This window comes from Hemicordylus capensis, chromosome 1 (assembly GCF_027244095.1).
Source record: "Hemicordylus capensis ecotype Gifberg chromosome 1, rHemCap1.1.pri, whole genome shotgun sequence".
Taxonomy (NCBI): domain Eukaryota; kingdom Metazoa; phylum Chordata; class Lepidosauria; order Squamata; family Cordylidae; genus Hemicordylus; species Hemicordylus capensis.
Genome location: NC_069657.1, coordinates 248,081,679 through 248,095,307, shown reverse-complemented (window position 1 = coordinate 248,095,307; position 13,629 = coordinate 248,081,679). Strand labels below are relative to the sequence as shown.

At 44.1% G+C, this 13,629-nt stretch overlaps 1 protein-coding gene across 1 annotated transcript in view; it reads right to left on the bottom strand.

The window, feature by feature from the left end:
• The window catches only part of PKHD1 (PKHD1 ciliary IPT domain containing fibrocystin/polyductin), a 436,391-nt gene that overhangs the window by 150,995 nt on the left and 271,767 nt on the right, over positions 1–13,629 (bottom strand). The window contains exon 45 of the mRNA XM_053273219.1: positions 10,409–10,537. Coding sequence (XP_053129194.1) covers positions 10,409–10,537 — 129 coding nt within the window. The remainder of the gene's footprint in view (positions 1–10,408; positions 10,538–13,629) is intronic.

The following is a 13,629-nucleotide window of genomic DNA, read 5'->3' as shown; positions in this document are numbered from 1 at the left end:
TCTTCAAACTCAGCAAATACCACCCCCACTTTAATAGCACCCATGCTAACTGAGCAAAGACTAGAGGCACCTTTTAAAGTGGTGATTCTCTTATATTTATTTAGCAGGGAGAGAGCAACTGAACCTATCCAACCCTGGAGCATCCCTCCAGAGCATCCCTCCAGTGGCTGTTGTTGGTATCTGCCTTATGTTTCTTTTTAGATTGTGAATCTTTTGGGGACAGGGAGCCATCTTATTCATGTATTATTTATTTTTCTATGTAAACTGCTTTGAGAACTTTGGTTCAAGAGCAATATATAAACATTTGCCTTAGTAGTAGTAGAGGATGGATTATTGGATTTTTTTTTTTTTAAATATACTAACAGATCTCATGCCCCGAGGGATGCTTTGGCTAATGTCAGATTCTCTGAGAATAATCTGTGTGGTGGGTGAGGTGATGGGTGGGTTTACCTCACAGGATTTTTCTATTGTTTTCCACTCACATTTTTAAAAGGACCTTTCAATGATTCTTCCCTCCCCTAAGACCATTTCTCAGTTTAACAGTTCCCTCATTATAGAAATGGTTTTTAGGATTTCCTTGAGGTTCCTCCTTTGGAACATCCTTACATGGGGTTCTTGGTCCCAATTCTCTATATTTTTACTCAGAAGTAAGCCCCAGATAAATAAGTCCCCCCCACTTCTATGCTTTGCTGAGGGGCTGGGAGGAAAAGGCAAAAAAATAGAACCCACATTCTTGCCTAGGATCTAACGTTTCCAACAGTCCCATATTATACAGGAAGTCCCATATCTGAGGCAAAAATCTCTTGTCCTGAATGTTTTCCGTATTATTGGCAGAGCCCTCATCTCCTCCCTCAATGCATTTGCATTGAGCCCTTTGAAGTCTGGATGAAGTCCATCTTATAATGTAAAAGAAAGAACCACGTTTACAAAAGAAGCCCCAGTTGCTCTGCAAACTTGCAGGAGCAATTGCCTGATTTGATTTACACCTTGCAAGTTGCTAATTGTTTACTTATCAAATGTAAATAGACATACAGACTCCTGCTAACTGACTACCCCTCTGGCAGATTAAAAAAGGGGATGTAGTGTGTGTGTAAACCTGGGGGATTCTCTTAATTTTTCACCTGACACTTGCTCTATGTCTGTGTGGGATGGTCTGTGTGAACAAGAAGCTTTGTGAAATCACGGGGTTTGTTTGGTTGTGCTTGTTACAAATGTATTGCTGCTCAGGCTTCTAGAATGACTCCACCCACAGATGACCCCACCCCCAAGACACACATACACCCCCCCCACTTGTGTCCCATATTCAGGCAATAGAATGTTGGCAACCCTATTAGGATCTCTGCTGGTCCTGATTCCCAAGTGTGTTTACTCAGAAGTAAGTTCCAGTGGAATCAATGGACTTCGTTTCTAGCAATTTATTCCAAGCTTTGCTTGGAATAAAGCAAGTGGGTGCTAGTTTAGCTCCTGAGCAGGGGCCGTGTGGCCCCCGTTCAAGAGTTAAATAGCCGCTGCATTTGCGGCGTGGCCAGGAGCGGCCCTTCCCTGTCTTAAAGGAGGGAAGATGCAGCGCCAGCCTAAGTAGCTCCTAAAAGGGCTGCGCGGCCCCTTCAGGAGTGAAATGGCCGGTGCTGCAAACGCAGTGCCAGTCTAGGTAGCTCCTGCAAGGGCTGCATGGCCCCTTCGGGAGCTAAACAAAGGCGGCCAGGAGCGGCTCTTCCCAGGGAAGAGCCACTCCTGGCTGTGCTGCAAACGCAGCACCAGACTTCATTTAGCTCCCGAAGGGGCCACGCGGCCCCTTCAGGAGCGAGACTCCATCTGCTTCTGAACGGAGCCTTGCGGCTCTGTTCGGGAGCCAGACCACACACCCCACATCTGATGTCAGACGCGGGGGCGTGGCTAATCCTGCGTCTGATGTCAGACTTGGGGGTGGGGTGAACAGGCTGCCATGGCTGCACATGGGCCGCTGGCAGTCACGCTCCACCACTGGGGATTTCGGACAGTAATTTCTCAAAATCACTTGACTAGTTTTTCAAACCAGCAAAAGGCACCAGTCCCATAAAGACCCGCATTTTGGGGGAGTGTTAAAAAGACACCACACATTTAGAAATATACATTATCTGTGGTGAAAAAAAAATGTTACCAAAACTCTGAAACCTCTTCTTAGGAGTTAAAAATTTAACATGCTGTATCTCAGTCATTTTGCAACGGAGTTGCATCAGATTTGGAGGGCTGGTATCTCTTGCCCCCTAGTTGATGTTTGCACAAATTCAGAGTGGATACTTTTGACTTCATAAGCAATTCAGGGTTTATAATGGCAGAGCACTGAAAACACTTCTCGTCTTAACTATACTGGCACAACTGTGCCAGTATAATTTGGGACTGACAAAATTGAGTATTTTTTCACATAGTTCATAATCTATCTATGGAATTCTCTGGCATGGGATGTGGTGACAGCCACTAGCTTGGGTGGTTTTAAAAGGGGCTTAGACAAATTCATGGAGGACAGGTCTATCAATGGCTACTAGTCTAATGGCTATAGGCCACTTCCAGCTCCAGAAGCAAGATTCCTCTAAATATCAGTTACAGGGGAGAAACAGCAGGAGAGAGAACATGCCCTCACTTCTTGTCGATGGGCTTTTCCGAGGCATCTGGTGGCCACCGTGTGAAACAGGATGCTGGACCAGATAGGCCTTGGGCCTAATCCAGCAGGGCTGTTCTTAAATTCTTATCTCTGGATCAAGATTAAAATGCTCTGTAAAAATTATGCATACCTAATCCAGAATTCAGAATTGCTATGTGCTACTGTATTACAAGCTACTACTATTACTAAAATAACAAATCTAATTTAATTTTCCTTTAAAAACAAACACATGGAAATTCCCCCTTGATCCCATCTACCAATCAGTGAAGAAATTCAGTGAAATGCTTGTTTGTAAATGTTGCTTAATGAAATCAACATATTTTAGAAAACTGAAGCAAAAAGATTATCTTCATGCTTTAGACAGAAGGTCTGTATTTCCTTCATGCTGCCTGTCACTGAACTCCAGGGATGCAAATGTTACAGAACAGATCAATCTGTTTTGTTATTCAGACACCACATTATCACCAGGTCAAGTTACTAGTCAAACAAACAGTGGAAAACAGATGGCTCCAAAATGAATAGAAGGCTTCTTTTCACTCCTTGTGCTATAAATAAACAAAAGAAGCAGAGGTCAAGTAGATTATGAATGGAGGTAAAATAGGCCTGTATCCATACATGCAGTTTGAATGACAACAAGGCCATTGATGTGAATTGTATCTGTGTCATCTATTGTTACTTTATTAACAAGTTTTAAATCTTTTAAGGTGTTTAATTTTTGGTTTATGAAGTTTATTCTTTGCTGCACTCAGAAAGACAACAGAGAACATTTTTTTTTAAGAGGCCATTTTTAACTTGAAGTCATCATTTCAAATATTGAGGATGTATTTAGGTATCCATTCTAAAATATCAATGTATGTCCCTCCTCAGTTAATTTTTCTGAGAAACTCTGGGGGTCCTTGGAAGTTTTTCATATTGCAGATAATCTTCCCTGGAAGACAGCTTACTCACCACTATCGATTCCAGCTTGCCCACCATTACTGGTATTCTCCTCTGGTGAGCTGGGAGAGGGAGAGCTGGTCTTGTGGTAGCAAGCATGAATTGCCCCCTTTGCTAAGCAGCGTCCACCCTGGTTTGCATATGGATGGGAGACTATATGTGAACATTGTACAATATTCCCCTTAGGGGATCAGGTTGCTCTGGGAAGAGCATTTGCATGCAGAAGGTTCAAAGTTTCCTCCCTGGCATCTCCAAGATAGGGCTGAGAGAGATTCTTGCCTGAAACTTTGGAGAAGCCGCTGCCAGTCTGTGTAGACAATACTGAGCGAGATGGACCAAGGGTCTGACTCAATATATGGCAGCTTCCTATGTTCCAATGTTCCTACATGTTTGAAAATCACTGACCTAAGTTATCAAACACAAAAAACCATGTTGTACATTTTAGGGAAAACATTTCAGGCCGTTGAAGCATTTGAGGCTGTGTCTCATAAAATCAGAGGGAGCTACTGCTAACTAATAATGCTAACTAGTCAAGGACAGTGACATTGCAGTGTCAATCATCCAGAAGACATTAGTGCTACCACCTGCCCCCCCAGAAAAGTGCAAGCCTTAACAAAATTTAATCAGCCTTAATTTTCTTTCATCTATATGCATTTATATAACACAATAGATACTTTGTAGCTTATCTTCAAAATCAGAGCGTAAAATGGAGTAACACCAAGGGTGGAGCCACCATTGAGCAAAGAGGTTCAAAGAACCCGGGCCGCCAATGAAATGGGAACTAGAGCCCCGGTTGCGCATGATGTCATGCACAAAGGGGGCGAGGCCCGATTGCCAGAAGGTCCACCTCAGTCCTCCCTGTCTCATTTCCAGGCAGCGCTTTATTTCCTTTCATCTCTCTCCAGTGAGGGTGATGAAAGGAAATAAATGTTGTCAGGCTGCAAACGCTGCCTGAAATGAGAGAGGGGGAGCTCACTCAGGCTATCCCAAGCCCAGGCCATACCCCCTTCGTGTGTGACATCACGTTCATGGGGGCATGGCTCAGGCTTGGGATAGCCCGAGCTAGCTCTCCCCCTCTCAGATCAGGCAGCGTTTGCTGCCTAACAGCATTTATTTCCCTTCCTTTCCCTCGCTAGAGGGAGAGGGAGAGAAATAAACACTGCCAGGCAGCAAACACTGCCTGAAATGAGAGGGGGAAAGCTTGCTCAGGGCTCTCCCCGCCTGTAATATCACACACACTGGGTGTCACTGGCGGGGCCACCAGACAGGGCGGAACACAGACTGCCATTCAGTTGGTTCCATTACTGGTAACACAATAGAACTCAAGAACTTAGGAAGGACAGACATGATAGTTTAATTTGCTTGGGGAAAATAGCCTAGATCGTAGATTCACTCATCAATAATGTGCTAAAAACCTTGTTGTTGACAGATATTAAAAAATATGATTAGTACAGCCAATGAATATGTTCTGGAAGCTATTTACAAGACAAATAGGTTTACTCCCATGCATAACGTATGTTGTATTTTAGTCTGGAGTACATACGCTACTTATTTCTCCATTTTTGTTTATTTTTGCTAAGCTGTAAGAAATAATTGGTTCATAAACAAAGCAAGGTTCATAAACAACCCTGCTATGTCATCACAGCTTTTGGAATATGATCCTTTATCAGCAGCATAGGTTCTTTTTCATTGTTACCCTAGAGGTTAGATTCAATGCAGATCACAGGCTTAACCACAGGTGGAATATCACTTTATTTTTTATGGAAGAGTGGGAGAGGATACATTCAACAGAGCAGCAGGGTGCTCCATTGTTCAGCTAAGCTCTTTTCACACTCCTGAAGAAAAAGGGGGGGAAAGAAGGATATAGAGTCTTTTGCACTTTTCATAGTGTACACCTATGGGGCATCATATGAACTCACTTGGGGCCAAAAATCACATATGCACTCTGTCATCCTCTGAGAAAAGGCCAAGTAATGTTAGATTTAACAACTCTGTTCCCTCCATCCATTCTGAGCGACCCATTCAACAAATGTATTACAAGCCACCACATGTAATGCATCTAAAAGAAATATTCCATTTCTAAATGGATACAATGTTTTTTGCCCAGACAGAAGTTCAAAAATAATCTAGTGCAATTTCAAATGCTCTGGCATAAAACAGAGTTTTGCAATGACTCAAGAAATGACAGAATCACTTTGATCAATACGCTTGCTCTATAACACACCATAAACATACCACCAAATGGAAATCAGGAACAACGAAAGCATTATTATATGGGATACAGGGCTTCAGCATTCATCTTTTCAAACAGAAAAAAGTTCAAAGCAAATCAAAATCAGAAGGAAACAACAACCCCACACCGCACAACGGCATGGATTCCACCACTAAACAAGTTGTTCTGGTAAGAACTAATCTGCCTACTTTCACTATAATCTTAATTGATAATTACTATCCTCACAAATTAGCCCACTTCAGGCTTAAACATTCACACATCCACCATCTTGAATTGGGGTGGATGACATCATCCCAAACTATGCCATTGCGCTGTCCCTATGTGTCCCTACACCTGTAGCAAATTTGGCTCAAATTGGTGAGTCAGTTCACAAGTTAACCCACTTGTGCCATTTATGCATCCGCCATCTTGAATCGGGGTGGATGACATCATCACAAACAACACCATTGAGGTGTCCCTTTGTGTTCCTACAGCTGTAGCAAATTTGGTTCATATTGATCCAGGCATTGTGAAGTTTATAGTGGGGGTGGGGGCAACGGACACACACACACACACAGGATGCTGGGTGATCTCATAAGCTTATTTTCTTAAGGAAACTAAAAAAAAATTGCCAGAGGCTTCATGATATCATATCTTCACCCTTCAAAACAACATAAAATGCCTGGAATTATAACATGCTCTTCTCCCCACCCCTCACACACTGTGTCAGGTGTATGTTAAACTCTGTAAAATGTAAAGCAAACAGATGAAACTGCTTTTTGGAGGTATGTTGTTGAGTCAATCAGCTCCTATTCCAACACATAGAGAAAATACTAGTTTAGATTTGTTAGATATATGAATCTACCCAGCGACTCGCTATGCTGGCAAACACTCCTTTGATTGTACATAACCAAACTGTGTATCAGTGCAATGTCAAAATGCACCATTGATTACACTGAAGAGATACACTTTAGTGAACACAAATCATTTGGATTTGGATAAGAGTGAGAGGTCAAATCCTTTCAGCCTAGCAGTCCTGGGTCATTACTATTCCTTGTGAAACTCGATTCACTAACCTGTGATAGTGTCAGGAGTCAGGACCCACCTAGACCAACCATGAGGAGACCATCTTGGAGGCAGAGCATGCTCCAGCCGAGACTCTTGGCCCCAACAAAAGCTCCTTGCATCCAATGGACCCTGAACAGAAAGAACTTGTTCCCTTCTACAGTTGCTCCGTCAGAGTAGTCCTGGAGCTTAGGATATCCAATGCCTCCCAGGGGGACTCCTGTCTCTAGAGCCCCTCCCGCCATCACTTCAGCATCCCAGCAGCAGAAATGACACTGTACCAGGACTGAACTCCAGTATCAGAGGCACATGGACGCTTGGGGCCTCCCTCCCAAAGGGCTTACTTGGGATGAATAAGGGCATCTGCTTCAGGGGCTGGGTCCAGCATGAGTTCTAGGAAGGGGAGGGGCTCCTGGGTCCTGTATAACCCTTGCATTTGAAGTCCAACTTCACTGGGTCAACAGCTCCTTTGCTGAGCTGTTGGTCCCAACTTCTGCCTTGCCCTGCTGGACCCAGGCATGGACAGAAAGTTATCAATTGAAGTTCCTCTCAAATGTTACATTTCATGCTGTTGCTGACCAAACTAGACATGATATTGAGGAAGGGCTGTAGTTCAGTGTCTGAGCACAGGCTTCGTATTAAGATAGTCTCTGGCTTAAATTCCTGGCATCTCCAGACAGGTCGGGGGTGGGGGACCCTGTCTGAAACCCTGGAGAGCTGCGGCCAGTCTCCATCAGGAACCTCCTGACCCAGACCCCGAGTCCAGTGAGGGCCAGGCTGAAAAGGCTGATCTATCTTCAGATGAGGAGGCCCCATAGGACACCCACAGAACATCACAGATGCACCCAAGCCTGGGACTGTGTCCATCCTGCCTACCTTGGAACTGCCACCAAAGCCCTCATCAGCAATGACCCAGAACACCCTCCAAACCCCACACTCTCTCAGCACCTTGCCCTTCAATGGACTTCTCTACTCCCATGCGATCGCCCACCACTGCAACACCAGGCACCTCCACTAAATACCAGAACTTCCTTGAACCCTCACAGACCATAGGCCCCTGAGAACTCTCTCTGACCCCACCCCCCAGCTCCCCAGAGAAGCTCCTTCAAGCTCACAGGCACAGCTGGCCCCAGGAAGCCCTCCAAGGCTGGCATAGAAGTGCATGCCTGGCAGCCATGAAGTATCGACAGATGGGCTTACTCAGGAGGAATATTAACAGCAAAGCTATTTATGAGTTAGGTTAGTTTGCAAGGTGTTGCCCTGACCCAGACTATATAAGCTTCCTTCTGAAGTATCTTCCTTGCTGGTACAAACCAGTTTAGAAAAAAGGTGACTAAGGGGAGACATGATAGAGGTCTATACATTTATGTATGGTGTGGAGAGAGTGAAAATTTTCTCCCTCTCTCACATTAGAACTAAGGGCCATCCCATGAAACTGATGACTGCTGGGAAATTCATGACCAACAAAAGGAAGCACACCTCACTTTTCTACACACCGCATAATTAACCTATGGAACTCTCTGCCATGGGATGTGGTGATGGCCACCAACCTGGATGGCTTTAAAAGGGGCTTGGACACATTCATCAAGGACAGGTCTATCAATGGCTACTAGTCTGATGGTTGGTTTACCTCCAGCCTCAGAGGCAAGACACCTCTAAATACCAGTTGCAGGGGAGCAACAGCAGGAGAGAGGGCATGTCTTCATCTCTTGCTTGTGGGCTCCCCAGAGGCATCTGGTGGGCCTCTGTGTGAAACACGATGCTGGACTAGATAGGCCTTGAGCCTGATCCAGCAGGGCTGTTCTGATGTTCTTATGATAGCAAGAGCTTACATATAGAGCCATGATGAGTCTCTAAGCATTAGAACCGTCCCAGGTCTGAATTCCTAGCATCCAGAGACTGAGTTTCCTATGTTTCCATTACCTGCTGCTAACCTTCTAGTGCAGCAACCTTGACCTGTCCTGCAGACTATAGTTAAGCCTCCGCCTACAAGGTCCTCCTGCTCCTAGGACAACCTGCTACCTGCTCCAGCTGGTGAAAGCTGATTTCATTCCACTAATCTAATCCCACCAGCCTGCCCGGGTTGAAGTGCTTAACAGCACTGAGAAAATCCTGGACTAGATGAACCAATGGTCTGACTTGGTAGAAGATAAATTTAGACTGACTCTCCTGTGTGTGTTTTTTGGTCAGGTAAAATCTGCCATCACGGTGGGGTTCCAAATCAGATCAGATTGCAGTGCTGACGGGGTGAGGAGGAGGTGATGGTTAATCATTTCCCTCCTGATGTCCCAAACAAAACTGGTAGTGTTATACAGGTACCTCTCTCTCTCTCTCTCTCTCTCTCTCTCCTCCCCGCCCCCCCCCCCATCTACATCTATATATTTTTCCTCATGGCAACTACCCGTGCTAACTGAGAAAACAGGCACCTCTTAAATCAGTGATTGTCTTATATTTAGCAGAGGGTAAACAACTGTCCCAATTCAACCCCAGCACAGCTGGTAAACCCCTCCTATATTCTACCAAAGAAAACCACAGGGCTCTGTGGGTGCCAGGAGCCGAAATCGACTTAACAGCGCACTTTACCTTTACAGCAGGGTTTCTTAACCTTGGGCCCCCAGATGTTGTTGGACTACAATTCCCATCATCCCCAGATGTGGCCTTTGTGGCTGAGGATGATGGGAGTTGTAGTCCAATAACATCTGGGGGGCCAAGGTTAAGAAACCCTGCTTTACAGCATCTCTTCAGTGCTGTAGCTTGTGTCTACCTTAGGCTTCTTTTTTAAGATTGTGAGCTCTTTGGGGACAGGCAACCAACATATTACTCCCCCCACATGTAAATTACTTTGAGAACTTTTGTTGAAAATCAGCATATAATTATTCATAATAATAGATTCAGGGAGACAATTCAGATCATGAAAATGGCATGGTGGAGGGAAGGGTTAAGCCCCATTCCCAATCCAACAGCCCTCTACAGCTGTTTTGACCCTTGGGAATAAAGATGGCGGGGAGAAGATCCTATCAATGTCATGTCTACTTTGGTTCTAAGGCACCTGTCTCTTTCCTTCTACTTTGCACTTCTTTTAGCAAATAAGGTTGCTTCCTAGTTTAAAAGATGTCTCAAACTATCCTCACATATAAATTGTTCTTTGGGTGATTTTTGGTTGTTTGGGGGTGGATCCCCCCCCCCCGCCCCCACCCACTGAAGCATCACATTCTCATCTCACACTTACATCATGCATTTATATTTGCTCTAATATTCCCATGTACACATGTATATGTTTTTGTGTGAATGACTATGCACTCGTTCGTCTTAAAAGAGAATCTCGGTCCTCTCAATGAAAATAGGAAATATACTACTGTACACACAGAACATATGCATACAGATCTGTATGTGCATACACAGATGCTGTATGGATTGAACATCATGTTTGAACAGGGCTTCTGTAATCATTCTCTTGTATTTACCTCTACAACTGACACTGTCTGTGTCCTCTATATGCCAGATTAACTCTCACATCAGTTAGAACTGTAAAACACTAAATAGAAGGAACTTACCTGGCAAAATGATTACATCTTCACCAGGTGATGGTATGGTCTCATTGTAGCCTCCCCAGCCCTTTGTCACCCCATCCCAAGATTTAGAATGAGACCATTTCAAAACAGGAGGAGGAGGAGGAATCGGATCTAGAAAAATAGGAGATACTACTATAAACATGTCATGCTAATTCCTTCAAAGTAAGTCTAGCTATGGAATTTAGATGCTTATGCTCATCAAAACTGACCATTAGTAGTTCAATTGCCAAATTTTATACATATTATTCATACCAGCATGAAAAGGACTGCAAACCAAAGAGTTAGTCATAGATTTATCACATTCAACCACATGTTCCTAGTAAAAGTAGATGTTTCTCATCATATTTTGGGCAGGGAGGATACGAACCCTTCCCGACTCAGTGACTACTCTCCCAATCCTTCCAACTCAACAGCATGGAAAGAATTTTTCATTGTGGCTCTAAAGATCAATGCAGGGCAAAAAAGGGAGAAAAGAAGAAAGAAACTGTGTGTGGGAGGGGGGATTTCATAATACAACATTAAGAGAGCTTCCCATTTGATTTAAAACCCAGATCTAGCACATACCAATTATATTTATGCAACTATACCAATCATTATAATTAAACCAATGTGCTACTTATTTGTTCACAGTGTTTGAAAAAGCAATGAATTATGACCTGTGGTCACAACAATCAACTTATTACCTACTTACTAATTGCTTATTACCTTCATTAAAAAGTGAACGAGAAAGGGCACTCCTCAGCTGTACTAGTATGAGTCTCTGGCCAAAGTAGCAAATTAAAAGGGGAATGCACAAAAGAACCCCGGTGGAAAAACAAACAAATAATAAAAACTCTCCAATCTCCTCCCTCCCCCACCCCTTCTGTGTTGACAAGCTCAAGTTATATTGGAAGCAAGCAGAGGAGGAGGGAGGTGTGGGGTTTAGGATCTGTGGGGAGGAAAGGGGGGGGGAAGCTGAGATTTCTCCCTGACTGTTTCTCTCCTCACAGCGAGGGGGCGGAGGAAGCAAGCACAGGCGGGGGTGGGCGGGTTCAAAAAACTGTCCATGCTACAACACATAATAAACTCAGTTGCAAGTTTCCCTACCACGGAAAAACACAGCTACTTTCCTGTGATGCGATTACCACGTTAGAGGGCCATCACGCATCATTAAAATTCAAAACAAGGCATCGGAAAGATGGACGGCACCCTGCTGACAGCATATTACCAACATACTGGCAATACGGAGGGGCACTTATGGGACACGTGGCAACATGTAATCTGGAAAATGCCTTGCTGTGCCCATGGCTGTAGTTTTTAAATTATTGTATTGATTTTAACATATTGTATTTTATTTAGTTTTATTGTAAGCTGCTTTGAGTGTCCAATTTTGGGCAGGACATTGGGCTATAAATTGCATAAATAAATAACTGATTGGGGGAGAACAGGAGTAAGGGATATTTGGATAGAATATCCACCAAAAATATGATCGGCACTACAGGAAGAGCTGACAATGTCAACTTGAGAGATGACTTTGATCTGCCTGTTCTGGATGGGGTCACACTTCCCCAGAAGGAACAGGTACGCAGTCTAGGGGTGCTTCTGGATCCGAGCCTCTCCCTGGTGTCCCAGGTTGAGGCGGTGGCCAGAAGTGCCTTCTATCAGCTTCGGCTGATATGCCAGCTGCCTCCGTTTCTTGAGGTGAATGACCTCAAAACAGTGGTACATCTGCTGGTAACCTCCAGACTGGATTACTGTAATGCGCTCTATGTGGGGCTGCCCTTGTATGTAGTCTGGAAACTACAGCTGGTCCAGAATGCGGCAGCCAGGCTGGTCTCTGGGTCATCTCGGAAAGACCATATAACTCCTGTACTGAAGGAGCTACACTGGCTGCCAATATGTTTCCGGGCAAAATACAAGGTGCTGGTTATAACCTATAAAGTCTTAAACAGTTTGGGCCCTGGGTATTTAAGGGAACACCTTCTTCTGCATGAACCCCACCGCCCACTGAGATCTGCTGGAGAGGTCTGTCTGCAGCTGCCACCAGCTCGTCTGGTGGCCACTCAGGGACAGGCCTTCTCCACTGCTGCCCCGAGGCTTTGGAATGCGCTCCCTAGTGAAATAAGAGCCTCCCCATCTCTGACAGCTTTTAAAAAGTCTTTAAAAACACATCTCTTCACCCAGGCTTTTAATTAATGTTGTTTTAATGGTTTTAATGCTGTTTTAAAATATTATTTTAAAATTTTTAAATTGTTGTAATGTGTGTGTGTCCCCCCCCATTTTTGTCTTAGCGAATGTTTTACTTTGTTTTTATTCTGATGTAAACCGCCCAGAGATGTAAGTTTTGGGCGGTATAAAAATGTTTTAATAAATAAAAAAATAAAATAAATGTCATCAGATATTTAATGATCGGCATTCATATGGAAGCACATGTCCACATGTCTGGATGGAGAATGATGGGTTTTGTTCCCTTCTGCACAGAGAGATGCATGTTCATGAAGGTGGCCCATGCACAGAAATCAGTTTCCATGCACATCTGGAATCTGGATGATTCCAGTTCATCCTGGTTGAGGAAAATTATCTCTAGCAGGGGCAAAAGTAAAGAGCAAGAAGTTATCTTAAAAATAAATCAATGCTATATTGCAATATATAGAACAGAACAGTAGTATATCAGCTGGTCACCTCCTGACTTGACTACTGCAATGTGCTCTATGTGGGGCGGCCTTTGTATGTAGTCTGGAAACTGCAGTTAGTCCAGATTGGTCTCTGAGTCATTTTGGAGAGACCATATCACTCCTATCTTAAAATATCTACACTAGCTGCCGTTAAGTGAGCCCCTGGTGGCGCAGTGGTAAAACTGCCGCCCTGTAACCAGAAGGTTACAAGTTTGATCCTGACCAGGGGCTCAACGTTGACTCAGCCTTCCATCCTTCCGAGGTCGGTAAAATGAGTACCCAGAATGTTGGGGGCAATATGCTAAATCATTGTAAACCGCTTAGAGAGCTCCGGCTATAGAGCGGTATATAAATGTAAGTGCTATTGCTATTGCTATTACTAAGTTACTGAGCAGAGTACAAGGTTTTGGTTATAACCTATAAAACCCTAAACAGCTTGGACCCTGGGTATTTAAGAGAACGTCTCCTTTGCTATGAACCATACCACCCATTGAGATCATCTGGAGAGGTTCGTCTGCAGTTGCCACCGGCTTGTCTGGTGGCTACTCA